The following is a 23722-nucleotide window of genomic DNA, read 5'->3' as shown; positions in this document are numbered from 1 at the left end:
GGAGGAGGCCATCAGAAGCACGGCACTCCGACAGCAAGCCCAGGCTATCCAGAGGGCCCAGGAAAGGGCAGAGCGTCACGGCGTTCTGTCCTCTACGTGGGCGCGGCCAGCAGTTACAACGGCCTCCCGTTAGGGGGTCGTAACTCCTCAGGATCCAATAAAGTTCGTTGTCTGTCTGTCTGTCTGAGTAACTGCCAAATTGGTGTTTTAAGTTCCAGCCTTGAAGAAGACAAGTCCACTTGTCTAAACGACGGCTCGAGCACCCACCCCGTTTACGGACTTTTTCATGCCAAAATAGTGAACACATTACCCTCACATCGATTCATCATTTTTTAAGTTTAAAAGCTTGTTATATCAACTTATATGCTCTAAGAATAGTAAATTTTAAAATGTAACGTATTTTACAGGTTATCGCTTGCATTCTACCGTAAGTCAAATCCTGCTACTATTCAAAGTTGCTTCCACTTCCCTTTGAACAAAAAAAAATTTGCACATGCCTTGTTTGAGCTTTAAAAAATATTGTGCAGGTTAGTTGGATCATGACAAATACGCTAATTTTTCTTTATATTATGTGACATATAGTATTTGAATTCGCTTCAAAATTATTCGACCAAATCACTATTCGCTTCGAACCTAAAATTTACTATTCGCACAAGCCTAACACCCAGTGATTCCTGAACAGAAACAACGACCACCTGAACTTGGGGAATAACTCGACTAAAATGCTGCTTTGGCACAGAATGATGCAACGCTTCCAACCCTCCCTGCCTTCCATGTAATTGGTTCTATCTAATTGACAACTGAAAATTAATTAAATTGCAGTTAGCATTACCACATATACAACATAATATTTAAATTACACAGTTACCAAGAAATGCAACTGATTACAAGCAATGAGTTGAACGTAATTCATTACGTTACTGATTGGAGACCAAGCATGCCGACTGGGCATGATTATAAAAACGGTGGCTTTGACCATGTGTCTGGTTTTGGATGTCAGGTGATCTGCATGATGATGTGGCTAAGTTGAAATGCTGAAGTGAAGGACAGCACAGAATGTTCACCTTAAAAGAAGCAAGCACACTTTTTGCTCCCAGAACTTCATCATGCATGCGTTGCGACGCCTACCCCCGTATTCTAGAACGTTCCTTCACTCAACGCTCCACTTTGACTTGAGAAAGTCGATAGGAGCGCCGTCTCTAGGCAAAACAAGTCACTGCATATCAGCGATTCTTGAGAAGTGCGGCGTCATTTTCAGTGGAGCAGCGGCGCTGTGCTCAACTCAGTAAAGTAAAGGACAAACTTTGAGTCGAGGCTTGTTTCAGAATATAGGGGCTAGTGTTTACAGTCATCAAGTGAAGCCTGCCCTTATGTTTTTAGGATCATTATATTGGGCTTTTGTAAGTGAATTTTTAGTGCCATTGCAACATGATTTATTGATACATAAATGTCACTTACGGTTATGCAGTCACCTTCATACAATAGTAAAATACTTTGCTCCATTATCAATGCTTCATCAAAAGGCAACTTCTTCTCAAGACATCAGATCAAATTGTTTTCTCGCGTAATTTTCCAAAATGTATCTGTGAGGTAATACTGTATTACACAACTAGAAATGGTAAATTCTTGAACACATTACAAATACAAGAGCAAGGACTATTTGATTTGTGATTAAAAACTGACATATTTATATGCCATTGACTATATGTGTGTGTGTACTTTTCTTATTAGTGCAAACTAAATATAATGCAGTTTTCCTCAGGTGAGTATAGGTTCAAGCTAGTTAAAGCACATTTCGAAGTCGTCTCGTGTCTATTTCAGTCTCATATTCAAACTCCAGGCACAGCAAAAAATTAAAACATTATTTAATAACACACTCCATGTAAGCACAAAAGAGCCCCAAATGGAAGGCTCGTTTTACAACACAATGCTATACGAAGCCAGATGACTAAATACACAATGCCCACTGGATCACTGGGAATCTCATCATGTAAAAAGGAAGGGTTGTTCTCGATCTTCAGCCCATGTTTTTTCTGTTGCCACTTCCTCTTCGATTTTCTGTAAAAAAAGCATGAAGATTTTTTGTAAAAGACCATGAATAGGTACAGGAACATTGTTTTTAACTCAAAGAGCCTCATTGCAATGGAGCCACACCAGGAATAAAAACAGCCGTTCTATACACATGTTCATGGTAAGCGCACACACACACATGCACATACACACACCATAAAGAAAACTTGCTGGATCAAGTATATAATACGACATAAACCCAATCACTGTGCCTTGAAAAGGCCAACAAAGTGGTGCCCGTGGATTTCAATGGCCTCACCACAGGTTACTAAGCTGACACATGGCACAGGAACAAGCTCACAGTTGAAAATAAACGTGCAAAATGCAAAGATAATGTTCAATCACCTGGCGAATTAACAAGAGTTCATGGCGCACAACCCGATTCCAGAATCTGTGCAAGAGTATGTTTATCTAAGTTGAGTAATGTAAGGGGAGCTCGCTCATGCAAAAGAAATCCATCGAAGAATAAGGGATTGAGTGGAGCAGAGATTCCCAAATCACAGCAGGCAATTTACTGCTGTCCCCGAAGCGAAAGGTACACAACCACTGTTCATTGCCAGTACTACAAACACAGGGGGCTCAAACCTGGAGGATAACGAGGAAACTTGAGAAGTTATGGACTATGCAACGTGCGATGGAACGAAAAGCAATCGGCGTGTAACATTAAGAATAGGAGGACTCCTTCGGAGTGCATCAGAGAGAGGAGAAGGAGGATGAGAAGGGCAAGCAAGTGAAACAAGGCTAATCCCGGTTCGCTACCCGGCACTGGGGAAGAGATATGGACCAGAGAACAGGGCGCAGCAAATGTCCTAGTTTACTATAAGGGGGCTTGAACCACGGTTTTTAAGGCAATCATCAAATGACCTCACTGTAAGAGTTTGTAGAGGAATGATTTCCAGACTACATTAAACTGATTAGCTGTTTATATACTCATGTCACATCCAGAGTTCCTCAAGGTAGCGTTTTGGCTCCCGCACTATTTCTCATCTTTATCCATGATTTACCCACCAACATTCCCGTCAACATAAGACTTTTTGCTGACGACTGTATACTCTACAAAGAAATTACTTCTCCAGTCGACCATGAAACTTTAAATAATGCACTGATGACAGTTTGTGCATGGTGTGCTAACTGGCAAATGAGCCTTAATGTTAAAAAAAAAACAGTTCTTTTGGGAATAACAAGAAAACAACATGTACTGGAGTTTCCTTATGCCATAAACGATGACCCGGTAACAGTAGTCTCGCAGCACAAGTACCTTGGACTAACAATAACGTCTGACCTTAGATGGGACGTCCATGTCAATAATATTGCTTGAATGGCACTTAAGCAGCTATTTTTTCTTAAGCGACGCCTTCGTCAAGCACCCCGTCAGACTAAATTACCAGCTTATAATACACTCGTTAGATCAGTATTAGAATATGCTACCTCGGCATGGTTTCCATCGAATAATAAATTAATTACCATCATAGAGGGAGTACAAAGACAAGCAATAAGATTCATCTTCAATAAATATCAACTCACAGACTCTTCAAGTGCTTTAATCAAATCGGCCGGATTACTCACAATTGAAAGCCACGCTGCGCTCGCCCGATTGAAACTGCTTCATCAATTAATTCACAACAAGTTAAATGTTAATAGTTCTAAGTACATTGCTATTTCAGAGACAAGAATAACTCGACTAAAGCACTCATACACCCTAAATGAATATCGCTTTCATACAAACAGTGGAACGACTTACCTTCCACTATTACCAATACCTCCTCACTAACCACCTTTCTATCACTGTACTTGAAAATTACCTTCATGATGCACAAACATAAAACTACAAATATTTAGCACCTTTCCTTAGTGACATATACTACTACAGTCACTGCCGATTTTTTGAACGCCCGATTATGCGGACATGCTTGAAAATTTGGATGCTTTCGCAGCACCGTCACTAGCCCCATAGACGTCAATGGTCAAGAACGTCGGAAATTTGGGGCGCTAAAACTCTTCAGCGTCCGATTTTTCGGACTTTCTGCCCAAATTGCAGGTCCGAAAGGCAATAATTGAAGCCCCCACCTCTGCTGCGTCTATCATCTCGTAGGTTCGAAACAGTGCTTTCGCGAGTCGACTGCGATGCCGATGTGTTATGGGATGAAGCAGACTGGAAATTCAAAGGGGCCGCTATCACAGCGCCGTGCGGCAATGTCTTTACGGATAAGCAGCGGAAATGCACGGAGGCGTGATGGCGGCAGCTGGCAAACGCGCCAGTACAGCTCAATCGCTGACAAGCCTTACGATAAGCATCTTCAGTCAACTGCTCGATAGTGCACGCGGCCTGGTGCAGTTGCATGCGTAGTGCAACGCATTTAATAGGCGAGAACCAAAACGCGCCGTGCCACCATTTATGCTGCCTCTCTGTGCGACCGCTAAGTGCACCGCACAGACGCGTTGCCTTCACGAACGAAACCACCTCGTCATCATATAGCAATCACATCACACTGGCAGAGATACAGGCGGACTTGGTTGCACGTAAGCGGAAGTGCGGGCAACAACGCATTGAAAACCTTTTTCGGCCACCGGGACCCTGAAGTGTCAATAAAAGTATTTTTTTTTCTGACGCATTCGTTTTTTCGAACATTCGATAATTCGGACTTATTTACGTTCCCCGTGGAGTCCGAATTATCGGTCGTCGACTGTATTAGTATTTATCCTGCTACTCACATTCCCCTATCTCTCATTAGAATGTATGCTTTTTTTTTGTAAAGCTTACGTACCTACGTGTGACTATGATTGAATAATCGCAATTATATTGATATGATATGATGTGTCAACATTATACAGTTAGATTTCACAGTTGTGTGTAGATGTTTCACATATGAGAATTTTTATATTCATCTTTACATTACCATTCACGCACGAAAAAGAAAAAAAAAAACAAGAAAAAAAGTTATGTTATTTTGCATGATTTTATCCTTTGTCTTTTCCTTTATATATTTATAGTTTGTGTCCTTCCTGCAATAATCCCTAAAGGGATTGGCAGTATGTACTAAATAAAAATAAAAAATATATATTACTAAGTATACGTGACTGAGTGGTACAAGACCCCATGAATGCGTCTCATCCTTCAGAAGCGTCTGGTGTTCTCTTGTGACCCCGGGTTTAACTCGAGACAATGTTTATATTGACCGCATCCTCTGGCGGCATACCAAGGTTGCTCGTGGTTGCCAGACAGTGGCGACGAAACCAAAACTGGTAAAACTGAAACTCTGTCCCTACAAGCTCATTGCCTCATGAATGGCTTGCCGCAAAAATTTTTCGGCTCCCTCAAGTATAAGTGCGGTTACAGGCGTTTGTACACACTGAGAGCATGTTTTCTTTTGTCCCAACGAGCATTATAGACGGTTTCCCTATTTGTAAACAAACTGGCATGCGCCAAATGGTCTGCTCAAGAAGACTTCCGATGCGCCACTATATGAAGGGACTCTACGACGTTACACGGGGGAGGTACAAGCAGAAACTGCAGGGGCGAGGAGAAAAATTGCCCGATAAGTTGGATAGGGAAGTTGCAATTCAGCTTTTTGACTGGAGCTAGAAACCTCGGGCGTAATTTGTAAGCGTTCTGTCACAGAACGGAGGCGGTCCATTCTATTGAGCCACATGCGATTGGTAGAGGCTCGTTTGACGGTCAGCACATGCGAAGAGCCACAGAGCGGGCACAGAATGGCCTCCGGCCCCGTTCTGTCGATAGAACGGATACAAAACGATCTCTGGACGACTTGCATTGGATTAAACGTAAGTGCTGGGGCTGGTTTTTTTTTTTTTCATCGCGCATATTTTTGTCTTCCTCTTAGTTGATTTTGATATCTCTTGCCATTGCCCTTGTTCCAATTAAACGCATGATCACTACAGGCTGTAGCACACAACCTCACCTAGTTTTCAGCCACACAAGCATTTGGGATGTGGTGTGGTTTTTTAACATCACTTGTATGACCAATCCCATTGGCTTTTTCGCATTTGATTTCAGAGGAAAAAATATGGGTGGCCTGGTTTGTGGCAGCACTTAGTCATGCAAAGGCCAATCAAACGAGCACTGGGTGTGGCCTCCACAACATTGTGCATGCCGGCACATGATCGTGGAAGGCGGAGTTCAGTTCCAACCACTCAACAAAGAAGTTCACAAAAACCATGGCACGCAAGGAGGGTAACCACCGGTTGCTGACAAAACCCTCAATTATGGTGGGAATCGTTGCACGTACAGCAGGACGAACACAGTGAAAAATGAAGTGTACAGGAAAAGTGCAAACTATCAACTGGTTTTATTCATTTAGTAGCTGCATATATTTATGCATTGTTCACATGTCTCAAAGGAATAGGGGTAAAAAAGGAGCAGAGTACACATGCCAAGCCTACCTCACGTCAACAAAAGCTGCGCAGAAAATTGCTTTCCGCGCAATACTGAGCAACATAAGTGCCACCTCCACAGTGATCGCCCACTTCATCCAACTGTATGTGCAACGATTCCCACCACAGATATGCACCAACTCACACAGCAAGAAGTTGACTTCCCTGCCTTTCTTTTATTCTTATTCTCTCTCTCTGTTAGCAAGAAGTTCTAAAACCCTCGACGTAGGTTGTATCGATTAACTCAAATTATGGCACGAGTGATTTACTCTGCATGTGGCTTAACCACTTGCATAGTTACATAAAAAAGAAAAAAAAATGATTCAAGGATCGTTAAAGCAGAGTTAACTCTGCGTCCTCTTCAGTTAAATTTCTCATCACAAGATGTCGCTACCAGCATGAAGTTTGTGGACTCCCTAATAGAGCACTGCACGGGCCGTGATTCTTGGCCCGGCCCCGGAACTTGTTTAAGTTTACGCGCCCAAACCCGGCCCGGTGACTCAAAACGAGACCCGGGCCCGGCCCGAACCCGAGAAAAAATTTCGCTTACCCGGCCCGGCCCAGCCCGACAGGGGCCTGAACCACTAATTTAGGTGGTGTTACCCGAACATGGAATTGACAGCAAGGTGTTTTAAGTGGCAAATATCTGCGCTTCCTTGGCACATGTTTCGCTAACAATTATACTCTAAACCTACGGTAATTTCTCGTAAAAAGGGGCTCACGGGGGAAACAGGTGAGTGGACATACTGGGCACAATGGATGTTTGTACAGCAGTGGTATACTGTATCTATTTTTTTCTGCAAATACAATGGCGATCAAGGGTTTTTTGTAGCAGATAATATTGTAGCAATGAAAGTGATTTGCAGCATGAGTTCAGTTTCAATAGGGAGCGCATTAAAAACAGGAGACAGAGAACAGAGCGCCCTCTTCACTTTTGTTTTTATTGCACTCTCTGTTGAAATGTAAAATATGCTCCAACGACGAAGCCGATCGTGCACCCTTCTGGATATGTAGTACCTGTCTTCAGTGTAGTAGCACCTTGCCACAGGAAGAGAAATAGAGGAAGAAGGCCAAACTTATTACCGTGTTGTAAATACACAAACCAACAGATAAAAATTATTATGAACTGCGTGCACCACATGTACTTTAAGAAATACACATAAGCAGCGAAAAAAAAGAAAAATATTTGTCATAGCATTATTTGCAAATATCACACCACTGCTAGATATAAGTGTTTTGTGGCATATTTTATAGTTTATTTCTTCACGTGTTATTGTGCAAAAATACCATATTGTCAAGAGATTCCGGCTTTAAGCACACCATGCACTGTTGCATCACATATCCTGCCGCACTAAAGTTTCTAGCACTGCTTGTGCTAGCCGCAGCGACGCGCATCCGCCTTGCGGAACATGAAGGCGTCGGCAGTCATTCTTCTTAACTTCCACCACTGGAGAAAATTTCGAATATCTTTGTGGAGCTCTGAACAATGACCATAGCTGCCCTGCTCATCCCTTCATTTCTCTCGTTCTCGAATGTCGTGACACTCTTCAATATATTGTATAAAACTCCTCTTTGAGGGCTTCTCCTTGCAGTTTTCAGCAGTGTATGTTGTGCACGGCTTGCACCGTGTTCTTTTTTTATATTATAATGCTGTATGCCTTCCTAACAATGTTGTACTGGTAGAAGGTGGTGACTGGACTACGCGAGTAAAACTGGCATGAGGTGGATGAAGCGATTTCGGTCAATTCTCCGAGTTCATTATACCAGTGTGGTAATAACGGCGCGAATAAGCTTCTCGACGCTTACTCATTGGATGCATATTAAAGGGACATCACCCGGCATGGAATTCGCAATTGTCTCTTTTTCAAGCCAGATATTTCATCAAGCAAATATACTTTGCCCCACGCCTTGTTTAATGGGCCTATGCTATTCCTACATATTCCAACGCTGTTGCGGCAGTATCATGTAGCTCTCGCACTATACAGCGAAGGGGTCTCAAACATGCACCCCGCAAACCTCTCGCTAGCGGCCTGCGGCCCGCACATGACTCCCATTTTTTTTTTTTGTAAATACGTTCTTGAGCTGCGCAGGCATGACAGGTCTAAAGCGTTTTTTTCATGAGGCACCCGCTGTGGTCACGATGTGTTGAAAGATAACGGTGAGACAAAACTATATTTCAGAATCGGCGTCCAGATTTTAGTCATTTTGGAGATAGGTACCGATATGTTGTTGGAATCCTGCCACTAAATTCCCTTCAGAAATGGCCCATATATGAGACATGGCAAATGTCTTCTTTCAAATGGCAACGTTAGCTGATATATTTGGTACCCCACTTCCGCTCCTACCTTCGTCACTGTCCTGGCCCTTGCGGGAGTTATAAATTTTCCAGAATGCGGCCCATTAGCTGAGGTGAGTTTAAGACACCTGGTATAGCGGAACAAGATGAAAGCTCAGACATTACAAATGTGGGCACACAAAGCAGGCTGTGCATGTCTATCTCGCGTCACATGACCACTGTTAGTCGCTATGGAACCACGGAAAAAGAATGTCTTTATAGGAATTCTAGGTAACGAGACTTCGTGCAGTGCTCTCGTTTAAGTGGAGGGCTGGAACTTTCAAGAACGTTTCCCCGCTTTGGAGCTCTGTGATCGCTCTTGCCATAATAAGTTAGAGGTATAAATTTATTATATTACAGTTAATACTGCGATTACAGAATAACATTTGGGATATAAAATAATACCGAATGCAAATAAAGCATAGAATAGCGAGGTGTTAGCCATATAAGCGTCCGGTATATTTACTTTTAGGTCGGCTGTTTCAGATAAATCAGTAGCCCCAAATGCAAGGAGCAAAAAATATTCAGCACTTGTCCCTCATAAAACTTCTCCAAATAACCTGCACCACATAAAAAACGTTTTTTTTTTTTTCGAGATAAAATGTGGAACATATATTGTATGCACAACGTATTTGGAACAAACTTAGAGACACTGAAGAGAAGTACGATTTTACTATTATCAGTAAATTACTCTTTTACAATTCCAAAATCATGATGATCGCTGCGACAAGACTCTTGGTAAGCGATAAAACACACAAAAAGAAACTGCGGGTGGCGATGCCACCTTGAAGTTCACGCAGTAGACGTCGTGACGTCATAGATTCCGATAGTGTCTACTGGGGCCTATGTAATTCCTAATCAATAAAAATGAAGTACATTGACCTCTGAGGGGGGCCATGAACTTAAAGAGACAGACAACTGGGCAGAACGTGTGATTAGATCCTGGTAGAAATGAAAAGACCATGAAATTTAGTGACAGATTCCAGCATCCTTTTCGTGTTGTGAATAGGATTTATATTTTTAAATTGTGCTTAAAAGTAACAAAAACCGGTATGTCGTGCAGCCTAGCGGAAGAGCCTTGAAGCTGGAGTATGAAGTCTGTCACTTTGCTTTATGTAGTCACGTAGTCTGATGCTGTCGTGCGCGCCATAATTGGTCCTCGAAGTTAGACTATGTATGTTATTGTCTATCTCCGCTTTGTTCTGTGCTGCCTATGAGGTAAAAGAAGTTGCACGGCCAGAAGCGGCGCTGCCTTAGCAGCCGCCAGTGGCCCTTGTCCAGCCGCGGTGCATGCACGCAGGATGCACGCATGCGCAGTAAACCACCGTGCTCGAACACAAACCGCTCTCGTGCTCACTGTTTGCAGCATGTGTTGTCAAGTGTGCATAAGACTTCATATTAGCTGCAGACAGAAACATTCTGGTTAAAAATGTTTGACGGCGTTTTCCAAGTTACCATTACGTGGCTAGACACTCTGACCAGTTAGCTTTCCGTTGCACTAAAGAAAATAGGTGCCCTAAAAATTGGTTGTCAGTCCCTTTAATATAGCAAGTTTCAGGAAATTTTGTTGAGCCAATGTCCCCAAAATACAACGAATACAGTTTGAAATCCGTGAGGTTGTGCACGGAGTTTTCAGGGCGAAACGTAAAAATGGAATTTGACCTTGATTTTTGTTGCGTCTCGCGACCCCTGGTGACATGCTATGACACCAGTGCGGTAGAGGTCTCTATTGCTACTAGGTGGAGCTAGGTCTCTTCCATGCCTCTTTGCTACCACCAATCCGGCGTGGATATGCCGGTAATGTGACCCGTGCATCGCTAACCAATCATCCTTCTTCCCCGTCCTTAAAACCAGCTGCAATAAATGCGGGAGAGCAGTCTCCCGTCAGTCTCGCCAAAGCTTGGTCTCTGCGTCGTCACTCCGCGCGCCCTCTCGTCATTCGGCCTCTCCGTCGGCCCGCCGCGGGTTACGCCGCGCTCCTGCCCTACACAACACATGGCGACGAGGTAGTTGAACCGCTACGCTACTACGACAGGCGACGCCAGGAAGAGCACGACGTACGTGACACTACGCTACTGGTCACATTTTTCTGCTGCGCGTCGGTGCTTTGGCTTCCTGCACGCTACAAGGGCGTCGGCCTGCAATTCCTTTGTTCCTGCTCCGGCCGACCTTCCTGCTCGAGCCTACGCCTACCTCCTGCACACATGGCGGCCCTTTTTGCGAACCTCCCTCCCTTCCTCGACTTGCCCTACAGTCCTCCCATTCCATGGCATTTATGGAGAAAAATTTTCCAGGTACACCTGAAGGCGGCCGGCGGAAGCGGTTGGGAGGACAAAAGACGCGCGTCAGCACTTATCAGCGTGCTCGGTATCGAGGGCCAGCGCAAATACTTCGCGGCACAGGAGCAGCTCGAAGCACAACGCAGCCCAAATGCTACGCACACGGCCAGTACACCGACGGCGGCGGACTCGGGCACGGTGTCGACAGATGCGGCGACGACGGAGTACGACACGTTGCTACAATTCCTGGACGGGCTTTTCGCCGAGTCAACGAACGTGCTAGCCGAGCGGCACCTTTTCACGAGCCGCAAACAACTGCCCGGCGAAACGTTTCTTGACTTCGTCACCGCGCTCAAAGAAAAGGCCCTGTCATGTAAGTTCGGAGCCACGTACAACGACAGAGTGCGGGACCAAGTAATTCACGGGGTCGCCAACGCACATGTACGGGCCAAACTACTTTCGTACGGGGAAGCCCTTACGCTGCAGAAAGCCGAAGAAGTTGGGCGCGACTTGGAGGCGCTCAACAAAGCCAACGCGGCGTTCAGAGAAAATGAGCGGCTACTCGACTCGCACTCCGGTTACGGCGGCAGCATCCAGTGCGTCGCAGCGGCTCAAAATGGCAGGTCGGCTGCTTCGCTGGTCCCGCATGTCACTCAACATGGCGGCGGCTCCCCCCCCCCCCGGCGCGGGTGGCCGGGTCCAAGATGGCTCCGCAGGCTCGACGGCGCTGGCACAATGCTGCGTTCGCTGCCAGTAAGTACAACAGCTTGCGCCCAAGCCTCAAGTCAGCCCCTGTTTTCGCTGCGGCAAGTTAGGGCATTTGGCGACTTCAAGGAATTGTCCGGCCAAAAAGAAAATTTGCCAATTTTGCCGCATCAAAGGGCATTTCGCGGCAGTCTGCCGTAAGCGACGAGCATCGGTGCAGGAAGTTACCCCCGTCCGAGACGCTGGCTCTGGCACTGCCACAGTACTATCCGTCCAAGCGGCGCCGACTAGCCCAAGGGACTTGCGCATCCCTGTCGTTGTTGGAGGACAAATCCACATGTCATTGTTAGTGGACACCGGAGCGACGGCATCGTTGATGATGAAGAGGGACTTCGACGCGCTTTTCGCTTCGAAGCATCGCCTATTGCAAACGTCAGTCCACATGCAGAATTTCTCCAAGCAGCGCATTCCAATTCTGGGCTGTTTCCATACGGACTTGCAACACTGTGGGAAGCAGGCTCACGTCACGCTACGTATGGGACTTCGCTGCTGGGGCGGGACGCCATCCAGAAATTGGGACTCCTGATCGACGGCGCAACGTTGACGTGTCGTCGCGCTTCACCCGTTTCCTCGCAACTTCCTGCAGGTGTGCCTCCAGGGTTCGAGCACCTGTTCGACGGGGAGCTGGGACTTGTCAGGGACTACGTCCACCGGGTCAAGAGGCGGCCGGACATCGTACCAGTGTCCGCCAAGCTGCGTCGCCTGCCTCTGGCGCTCCGGCAACAAGCCGCCAGCGAGCTGCGCCGGCTCCAGGACGACGACATCATCGTCGACGACATCATCGTCGACGGCCGCGGTCGACGGCCACATTCAAAAGTGCAGATCAGCAGCGCACAAAGTTTTTCGCCAGAGAGTGATGCGAATGGGTCTTCAGCATCGGCTCACGGCAGCGGCAATCCGCCCAGTTCTGGAAGAGATGGGGACAGGTCTTCGAAGTCTGCTCCCGACGGCCGCCACACGCAGGGACTTCCTGCAGGGCCTGTGTCACGCCGCCACAGCGGACGCATAAGCCCCCAGCCACTTCAAGGACTACATCAGACTAAGAAGTCTAGTTAGTGTTTGCTGATGTATAACATACTTTTTCAAGACTTGTATTAGGATGCAATTCCTCCCAGGGCGGGACGATGTTGTGTCTCGCGACCCCTGGTGACATGCTATGACACCAATGCGGTAGAGGTCTCTATTGCTACTAGGTGGAGCTAGGTCTCTTCCATGCCTCTTTGCTACCACCAATCCGGCGTGGATATGCCGGTAATGTGACCCGTGCATCGCTAACCAATCATCCTTCTTCCCCGTCCTTAAAACCACCTGCAATAAACGCAGGAGAGCATCAGTCTCGCCGAAGCTTGGTCTCTGCGTCGTCACTCCGCGCGCCCTCCCGTCGTTCGGCCTCTCCGTCGGCCCGCCGCAGGTTACGCCGCACTCCTGCCCTACACAACAATTTTCTCCTTTACTAATAAACTTATGAAGGTGGAATTAATGACCATCAAGTTCCCACAGTACACTTTATCAGTCTAAACCAATTCAGTGTTTCACTTTAGTGTCCCTTTAAGAACGGAGCAATGTCCAAGCCAGGCCTGACCCGAGCCCGCCACCTCAAACCCGGGCCCGGCCCTAAGCTTGGAGCTTTAGGCCCGAGCCCGGCCTGAGCCCGCCGTGAAAACTACTTTACCCGGCCCGGGTTTTCGGGTAGGCCCGAGCCCGTGCAATGCTCTACTCCCTAATATAATGCAGCAGGCTTACCGTCCTTCCAGTCGTCCATGGCGCGCTTGTACTCCAGGGCTGCCTTGTCGTCAGCCTCGATGAGCTGCTCTTTCTGGGCCTCTTCCTCCTCCAGCTCCCGCGATGCCTTCTCGGGATCTGCTGCCCAGTCTTGCAGGCTCCACCTGATGCATGCACGCAATGCAAGAGTGGCATACCTTAGTCAGTGACTGAGTCAAGAATACGGAAAGAGAGTGTCTAACATGCTTGTCCGTAGGTTTAATTTCCTGCATGCCTTACAAGTAGGGGTGATCGAATGCAGATAATATTGCTGACTTCATCTTTACGGGAACTTGCAAATAAACACCGTGATCTGAAAATCATGCTATCCATGGCGAGCTCCAAGAATTATGGAATCGGCATGCTCGGTGACTCAGTGAATCAGACAGGTTCACGTCGTGGTGTTTCAAATTGGCAGCATGGAAGTGGATCTTTTCACTCTCTCCTAGTAATGGGTTCTCTTTCTTTCTGCTGCAGCAGGATCTGCATCGCTACAGACGTGTAACTCATTGCCCATGGGCCACAGGTATGTTATTTAACCCTCTGAACGTGAATGAACAATATACACAGCACTATGTCTCTATGGCAACGTCAGTACGTTACAGGCAACGCACCAATTTTATGAATATTTTATAAAAAGTGCAGTTGACCTTCAGTTTCCAATCCTACAGTATAACAAGCCGGTATAACAAGCTTTTAAACTTCAAAAATGATGAATCGATGTTTATGTTCATTTAAAGGGACACTAAAGGCAAATATTAAGTCGACAATGATTGTTGAAATAGCGGTCCTGAAACCTCGTAGTGCTACTTTTATGCCAAGGATGTGCTTATTTTGAAATAAAATCACGTTTTAGTGGTCCGCATCGCTTTAGCGCACTCAAATCACCCGCCTGAAATCAGACTTTCATACGTCACTGCTGCCGTGCCCAACACTGCCCGCCTTTACTGCGCGGCCGCCAACACTAGTAGCAGCAGAGCGAAGGTAGCGGGACCCACAGCAGCACTGGCGTTGTGCACCATTCGGGCATCCGGCAATGTCACATGCATGCGGCATTTTGTCGAACTTTCTGTCAAAGCGACTTTCACGAGCGCGCAAAACACACGCGGCAGTACGCGATACCGAAAGTATCACGGAAACGTGACCGCATGAGCGAAGCAGGGTGCCGGGCGAAGCGCAGTTCAACGAAAACGGAACCTTTGGACCACGCGCGCCGTTCCCCATGGCAACGCCACAGAGGTTCTTTTTTCCATGAATCAAACGGAAACGAACAAACAGCATTTTATTACGTCTTTTGATGCACGGAAGGTTCTTTTTTTATTGCTGCTAGTTTGATTACTAGTGATTTATTGTAGGCAGACTCTCATACGTCATCGGGATCACTTCAAAAATGTCCCACTCGTGGTGCTCATCATGTGATACATTTAGCTTAATTTCTCGCTAAGTAGGGCACTGCTGTTGATAATATTGCCATTTTAGACGTTGTCATACATCGAGCTTTCACTCTGACATAAATTGTCATTTGCCTTTAATGTCCCTTTAACCTTGAAGTGGGGCTTCGCGGCAGTGCGGATTGCCCCTGGAAAGGTGTATTCACGGCATAGCATCCCTCCACTGCAGTTAAACCACCTTTACAGGGGGGTTATATGCGCCCTAATACACATCTATTCATTCATTTCGAATAGTACTGTAATATTCGTTAGAATATTCAAAGTGCTCGAATATTCACACAAGACTAAAAAACACACCTTGCTTTAATCCCCTGCGGGATATCGTCAATTCTGCAACCACTTGAAGCGTGCTTGAAAAAACTGTTTAAGGACAGAATGCATAAGCTGTGCAGTGATTGTATCCACGACGATCAAACCCTGACAGCATCGGGAAGAATTGAGCGACCATGTGCTTTGCAGATTGCCCACTGGGTACGTGCCACATGGTAGCACCTTCCACATGACATGGTGGTTCATGTTTTCAAAAAGTGCTCCATATACAATGCACTCAAGGGAACTGGTGAAGAGATTATCTGAGAGGATGCAAGCTACAAGCAGGATTCACTCTCCAAGAACTGGTAGAATGATGACAACTAGCAAAACCGCCATGTTTTAAGAAAGGTAGCAGCTTCATGTCACTTTGTTTGAATAATAAATGTAATTTTTCAAGCCTCTACTGACCTCGCATTACTTTCGTGGTTACAGTAAAAGCTCGTTAATTCGGATTTCTAGGGACCGGAAAAAATGTCCGAATTAACCGAATGTCCGAATTATCGAATGGTCGAAATAAACACAATAAATGCAAGAGTTTTTTCAACATACCTTTACTCAACAAAGTAATCGCGGATGCTTGTCTGTTTTCGAGCAGAAATTTGCGCGGACACAATTTTTCTGAACCCTTCAAGGTGCTCAGCAGCTCGCATGATATCTGCAGTACCGCAAAAGTTTCACCCGTCATCCACGCTTTTCGGTTGGCACGGTAATCCACGGGAAGATTGTTGATGTTCTTAAAGCAGCGTGGCTTTTGAACCTTTCCGGTAACGAGAAGCGGCAAGCACTCTGTTCCCGTCACGTTGGGGGATAAAAGTACGGTTACTCGTTCCTTGCTTCTTGCCGCCGATTGAAGGATCCCCTTTCATCACTCTTCATCACTTCTTGTCGGGAGAGCCCGTTATTCAGAGCACGCAAAATTTCTACTTTGGTGGTGAAGTCCTTGGCCTCGTACTTGGGCCGCTTCGCCGGCGTTGCCATCGGCGGAGAGTGTGGTCGCACGAGAAGTCAGCACAAAAGCACCAGCAACGATCAAGCTAAAGGAGCCGTACTGAAACGTTTCTCGATAAATCGGCGATCAACGATGCAGCACACCAACGGGAACAAAGCAACAAAACCCACACGCGAAAAAAAGGCATTCAACCAGTCTCAATCCAAGCCATGGCGATGGCGATCTGGCTATGCCCTTTGAATCGGGTCGCCTGCGCTCAATGCGCGGCGTAGCCTGGAAAATTTAAAAAAAAAAAAAAAAAAACAAGAAGAAGAAAAAAAAAACGTATTTCAGAGCATCGCGGCTCCAAGACATCCCCGGAAACATGGTGTCGTGTGTTAGGTTCGAACGTTAAGTACTGTCACTGAAATAATTGTTTCAGTGACACAATCAACGAAACCGTGTGGTGGAAAAACATTCCTTCATTATTTCTAAAAATAACTTAAAGAAAGAAAGTACAATGAAGAAAGGGAAAAAACTGTATCTATACAAAAAAAATAAGTAAGAGTCCAAATCTGACTACAAAAATTAAAGTCCGGCAAAATTAGCAAAGTTCCTCTCACGGTTTTGGTAGAGGTAGACGTTGGGGTGCTGTGGCGAGGCTGCGGCGAGACGTCGGTGATGTAGGCGTCGGTAGGACAGGAGCGAAGAGGGCCGGTTCTTCCTGGAGGCTCGGTCAACGGGTCAATGGAGAGCTTGCCGAGTGCACCCTGGATGCCATTACCACAGCCACGTGGTACAGCAGGCGTCGTCCTTGCTGGTCGAAGAGGTTGCCATCGAGTCTGCTGGCTCGGGTCCGGAACCCAACTGCCTTGAGACCACCTCGATCAGTCGGCAACGAAGGCAACGCACGTCTTCCCTTCGACGTTCCAAAAGCCAGCCACCTCGTCTCCCTCTTCCTTGTCCGCCTTGCCCCGTCCACAGAATTTCCTTTGTGCGCTCTTCTTTTTCCTTACTCTGATGCACTTCACGTGCTTTCGGTTTCGACGTCTCACTGATATAACGAAACACCGCACTTCAAGTCCAACAGTTACAGTCCAATACCCATTACAGAAAGCCCCCCCAAGAGAAGTTTTTTTAGGAAAAAAAAAGTTGCGAATAGTGATGGGAACACAAGCAGCCAAACTAATGGAACTATAGGACAGGGGTTAAGTCCTATTCAAATAATCTGCCCCAACATTTTCTGAGCCTTTTATGTATTCAACACGAAAAGAATACTCCAGAAGGGTAAGGCTCCATCGCAGAACTCTGCTATTTAAATGCTTTGCTTGCGTCAGGTACAACAAAGGCTGGTGATCAGTTTGTATCACAAAGGCGGTTCCATAAAGAAAAATGTGAAATTTTTCAACCGCCCATACCAGAGCCAGGCATTCGCGTTCAATTGCAGAGTAGCGGGTCTCACGGGGAGCTAATTGCCTGCTAGCATAAGAGATTGGATGCAAGACACCCTCATGTTCCTGCATTAGCACGGCGCCAAGTCCCGTGTCAGATGCATCAGTACGAAGTACAAACTCCTTCTTAAGGTCTGGCGCTCTTATGACGGGCTTAGTGCACATCGCATGCTTGAGGTCTACGAAGGCCGCTTCTCTTTCTGGAGTCCAGGTCACCCGATTGGCTTCTCCCTTCTTGAGCATGTCAACCAGAGGCTGCGCCTTCTCAGCGTATCGTGGAACAAAGTCACGATAATAGCCTGCTAGACCGAGGAACGAGCGCACTTGTTTCTTTGTCTGAGGCTTAGGTGCTTGAAGGATTTTTTCAATCGTTTCTTCGTGCGGTTGAATCTTTCCTTCGCCGAGACGATGGCCGAGGAAAGTGATGGTGGTTGCTCCGATCTCGCATTTTTGTGGCTTTACTTTGAGACCTGCGCCCCTAATCCTATCAAAAAGACGTTGGAGCGTCTGCAGGTGCTCGTCCCACGTGAATGTTGCGACGAGGACATCGTCGATGTAGTGCACTACGTTGGGAAGCCCTGTCAAGAGTCGTCGCATAAGTCGGGTAAACACTGCTGATGCCGTTTTTATTCCGAATGGCATGAATAAAAATTGGTAATGACCAGACTGTGTAGAAAACGCCGTTTTAGGCCTGGAACTCTCTTCCAAGGGCACCTGCCAATATCCTTTCGTCAGGTCAAGTTTTGAAAAATATTTCTTATTTCCCACCTCCGTGAACATGATGTCGGTTCTTGGGATCGGCTCAGCGTCCGCAACGAGCACACTGTTGATGCGGCGGAAGTCGATGCATGCTCGATATGACTTGTCTGGCTTCTTGACCAGAACAAGTGGAGAGTTGTATGGTGATTCTGTGGGTTCGATTATGCCAAGCTTGAGCATATCGGCCACTTCCTTCTCGACGGCATCCTTCATGGCGAAAGGTAAAGGGTATTGCGGCGTATTTACCGGCTCCGTTGTCGTTAATTCAAGACGACATTGCAACAAGTTTGTCTTGCCCGGGACGTCAGAAAAAATATCCTGGTAATCTTCCAGGAGATGTTGAAGTTCTTGAAGCTGGTCTGTACTGAGAGCAGATGATTTCCCAATGCTCTCAATCCCGGAAGTTTTCTCCACAGTGAAACTTGGTATAGGATTGTCGGTCACGTCTTCTTCTACCACAACGAACGATGAGGCCTGTGCAGGTACGTTCGGTTGGCGTTCCTCATATTTTTTCAACATATTAATATGAAACAGCTTCTTCGTGTGGCCGACGTCAATCCAGTAGTCGAAGTCATTCTTCTGGGCTGTCACTACAAAAGGTCCTTTCCAGTGCATAAGAAGTTTGTTGTGGCTCGTTGGAAGAAGAACCAAAGCTCGGTCACCCACCTTAAGACGACGGCGACCACTCTTTCTATCGTAATACTTCTTCTGTAGTCGCTGAGCCTTTTCGAGTCCTCTGTGAGCTATCTGCAAAGTTTGAAACAGACGCTCTTTGAGGTCGAGGACGTAACCATAGACTGTTTTAGTCTCTTCATCGATCTCGTCCTTGGTCCAGATCTCTTTAAGTAGCGTCAGTGGACCTCGTACTTGGTGGCCATAGATTAGCTCGAAAGGCGAGAAACTAAGACAGGTTTGTGGAACCTCTCTGTAGGCAAACAACAGAGGAGCTATGTACCGGTCCCATGACTTAGGTTGTTCCTGGCAAAGTTTACGGAGCATCTCTTTGATTGTTCCGTTAAACCGTTCAACCAATCCATTGCACATGGGATGGTACGGAGTGGAACTCAGTTGTTTGATCTGAAGTAGACTGTTTACCTCTTTCATTAACTCCGAGGTAAAACATGATGCCTGATCACATAGAATTTCCTTCGGAAATCCTATGCGTGAAAAGATTTCCACCAGCCCTTCGGCTACAATTGCTGAGTCAATAGCTGGCAGTGGTATCGCGTCAGGATACCGAGTGGCAAAATCCACCAGCGTGAGAATATACCTGTTGCCTTTTTGTGAAGTTGGAGAGAGTGGTCCGATGATATCAACCGCCACTCTCTCAAATGGCGTGTCTATGAGCGGCATACGGCCAAGCGGCGCTTTGCTCAACTTTCCTTTCGGGAACGTCCGTTGGCACGCGTCACACGACTTCACGTACCTCTTGATGTCTTCCTGAACACCAGGCCAATAGAACGCGCTCAGTACCCTTTCGGTAGTCTTCTTGATGCCTTGGTGTCCGGAGAGCGGGTTTTCGTGGGCTAGCTCAAGAACTTGCGCACGGAGCGTTTTCGGTACTACCGCTTGTTCGATCGTTTTGCCAGGACAAAACTGGTAGGAGCGGTACAGTAGATCGCCACGTACGTAGAATGAGCAGGATGTTGATCCTTTGCCTTTGAAGGTTTTGCCCACCTTAGCTCGGCAAACTTCCAAGCTCTTGTCATTCTTCTGCTCCTGTTGAAATGTCTCTCGTGAGACCCGAATGAGGTTTATTACCTCCTCTTGTCTCTTCCCCACGGCCTTTGCGAGAAGCACCGCGGGCCTTGAGTGGAGATCCTCCGTTTTGCTCCCTTTTACATTCTGAGCTGGGCATACGGGAGTGGACACTGTCTTCTTCCAGGTTTTATCTGGGTTCGTGTGGTCCCGAGAACCTGGCACATTTCCGATGATGACATCGTAGAGAGGGTTGTCCAGGCATTTTGCAACAATGGCGCCTGAAAAGTATGGCGACGAGATGAGTACGTCGGCTTCCAGGGCCTCAGTGGTACTACCGTCAGCCAACAGTAAGGTTGCCAATGTACCCGTCAATGCATTATCCGGCACCAGAGAGCGTCGTACGACTACGCTGTTGCTGCCTGTGTCACGTAGAACAGATACAGGCTTCTCAAACATTACTCCTTGCATGACTGGCATGTCGTGGCTGTTTAAACTTGGGCTTCGAGAAGCGCTTGTACCTCGCTCTCCATCTCGTAGCGAGTCTTGACTTCTGTTGAAGGAGCGACTTCTCATGGAGACACAACCGGCGACTTCTTTTGTGCCTGAGCCCTTGCGTCTGCAGTCTTGCACATTATGCCCAGTCTTCCGGCAATACGTACAGTATTGTTGCTTGGAGCGCATACGGCAGTCGGATGTTTTGTGCCCATATCTGTCACAAACGAAACATCGGACTTGCGTCTTGCCAGGACTACTTCCTTCTTTCTCTTTTGCAGCACCTTCTTCCGGCCTTTCCTTGAACACCAAAAGATTCTTGTGCCCTTGTGCTTCCATATAGTGATCTGCGGCTTCAGCGATTTCATCAAGGGTTTGATAGTTTCTCTCTCGAAGAAACAATTTCAGACGTCGGTGGCAATTCTGAAGCAGTTGCTCGCTAACGATTATGTCTCGTACCGCTTCAAACGTCTTTCCTCGGTTGGCCATTTCCATCCAACGGTCGAAGAAACTCAAAAGCCTCGTGGCATACTGCTTCGCTGTCTCCTCATCTTGGGGTTTGCTCAGCCGGAACTTTTCCCTGTAACCCTCAGCTGTGCATCGGAAGCGTTGAAGTAATGCCTTCTTAGCCTTGTCATAGTCCACTGATTCTTCAGGGGACAAGCGACCAAAAACTTTCAAGGCCTCACCATCCAAACACAAGCTGAGTGCGGTGGCCCACTTGTCTAGCGGCCATCCCTGACTGGTAGCGACGGATTCAAACCGTTTAAGGTATGCGTCGAGATCATCGCGATCCTCCTTGAAGACGGGGATCAAACTGTGGGGGTTAATCATGATCGGTGACTCGTTTCTTTCCTGTCGAGCACCAGCATCTCGTTCCTGGCTATTTCCAGCCTCGGCCAATTTGACCCGCAATGCTAGGACTCGCTCTTCTAGCTCCAGGCGTTCCTTCGTAGCCTCTCGCTCTGCTTGCCTATCGGCCCGTGCTTTCTCAGACTGCTCGTCCACCCAGGCTTTTAGTTCTGCGCCCTGCAGACCCATGCTCTGACCCAACGTTACAAACTCTGCCGAAGATATTCCGAACCCCTTCAATTCATGCACGCTTTACCACACGGTTTCGTCCTGTCGTAGCGGACGCCAATCTGTCGTGTGTTAGGTTCGAACGTTAAGTACTGTCACTGAAATAATTGTTTCAGTGACACAATCAACGAAACCGTGTGGTGGAAAAACATTCCTTCATTATTTCTAAAAATAACTTAAAGAAAGAAAGTACAATGAAGAAAGGGAAAAAACTGTATCTATACAAAAAAAATAAGTAAGAGTCCAAATCTGACTACAAAAATTAAAGTCCGGCAAAATTAGCAAAGTTCCTCTCACGGTTTTGGTAGAGGTAGACGTCGGGGTGCTGTGGCGAGGCTGCGGCGAGACGTCGGTGATGTAGGCGTCGGTAGGACAGGAGCGAAGAGGGCCGGTTCTTCCTGGAGGCTCGGTCAACGGGTCAATGGAGAGCTTGCCGAGTGCACCCTGGATACCATTACCACAGCCACGTGGTACAGCAGGCGTTGTCCTTGCTGGTCGAAGAGGTTGCCATCGAGTCTGCTGGCTCGGGTCCGAAACCCAACTGCCTTGAGACCACCTCGATCAGTCGGCAATGAAGGCAACGCACGTCTTCCCTTCGACGTTGCAAAAGCCAGCCACCTCGTCTCCCTCTTCCTTGTCCGCCTTGCCCCGTCCACAGAATTTCCTTTGTGCGCTTGTCACGTATCTCGGGAGCGCTTGCAATGTGTGATGGAGTTGGGAGAGTGAACGAGGCGGGTGACCGTGGCGTCACGACAAACACACTTTATAGAACGCAACACTGCAAAGAAGAAGTTAACACCAAAAAAAACTTACATCAAAAAGTAACGTTAGAAAACATGACGCTCTAGCGCGCAATCTCTAACAAATCGCAAAGCCTACAAGCTATGCTTGACTTCGACACACTCTAAAGTCTGGCCACTATGGCGCCTCAGTCTCGCTACGCGAATCGAACGTTCTTACGGTTCGTGTTGCCCGTCGCCTCGATTCGATGCGAAGATCGACGCCCTGCCCAGTTGTCGCCGCTGCTGTCGACGTCTTGGGGTCGTCGTCGTCGATCCGCTGCGTCGCTAGTCTTCCTCGTCGCCGATCCTCCGGCCCTTCGTCGAGAACATCCGTCTCGTCCAGTTAGTCCTAACTCCTGGCCTCCCCTTGGTGCCACCGGGTCGAACTGTCGACGTGGCTCTCCGGTGATTGCTGGTGGGTCGCCGTCATCTTGCCGAGCTGTGGTAGTGCTGCAGGTGCCACGAGAACTGCGTGCTGAGGCTGTCGCAAGCCCAGGACGCCTCGCTCGGTAGACCCCGAGGTCGACGGCCACCCTCCCGGGGCATGCACAACGCTGCCTCCAGAACTCAGCCCTGCCGTTCCCGTCGCGGACGCGACGTTGGCTTCCACCACCTTGCTCCTCGACGACTCCAACGGACAATGCCTGCTCCTTCCTCTGGGGTTCCGCACCTCAGTTCGGGTCGCGTGGCACGCGCCTTTCGCCGGCCAATGGCTTGCGTCGACGTGGCGGGGGGTGCACACCATCGGGTATTTTTCCATTCCCCGCACACCATCGACGCCTTGTGCTGTCCGGCGCGCGCCCCGTGCCCATTTACTCATGACATTGGGCCCCCTTTTGAAGAGTTTTTTCTTAAAAAACTGCTTTGGTCCTCCTCTTCAGGGTTATGGCCCTCTGCTCTTCTGATAGTGTCTTGTAGCTTGTGCTCCTCTTTCCTTGCTTGACCTATGCACACCTTCGCTTCCCTACTTTGTCACGCACTTTCACTCACACTTTACTTCACCGCACATAGTTCATACAACACCACTATCATTAGACCTACACACCACATGTTCATTGTCCAGAACACTATAATCTACCAGGTGCGATACTACACAATGTCACAATCGGTCGCTTCATTGGTGACTCTTCACAAAGTGTTTGACATCTTTCTGCATACCTGGCC

At 47.4% G+C, this 23722-nt stretch overlaps 1 protein-coding gene across 1 annotated transcript in view; it reads right to left on the bottom strand.

Moving 5' to 3' along the window:
- Positions 1-1848: 1848 nt before the first annotated feature.
- Positions 1849-23722, bottom strand: part of LOC119394433 (immunoglobulin-binding protein 1b) — a 71381-nt gene continuing 49507 nt past the window's right edge. Inside the window, exons 9-10 of the mRNA XM_037661739.2 lie at positions 13585-13727; positions 1849-2058 (exon numbers count right to left, since the gene is read on the bottom strand). Coding sequence (XP_037517667.1) covers positions 2018-2058; positions 13585-13727 — 184 coding nt within the window. The 3' untranslated portion in view covers positions 1849-2017. The remainder of the gene's footprint in view (positions 2059-13584; positions 13728-23722) is intronic.

This window comes from Rhipicephalus sanguineus, chromosome 5 (assembly GCF_013339695.2).
Source record: "Rhipicephalus sanguineus isolate Rsan-2018 chromosome 5, BIME_Rsan_1.4, whole genome shotgun sequence".
Taxonomy (NCBI): Eukaryota; Metazoa; Arthropoda; class Arachnida; order Ixodida; family Ixodidae; genus Rhipicephalus; species Rhipicephalus sanguineus.
This window is presented reverse-complemented; position numbering and strand designations above follow the sequence as displayed.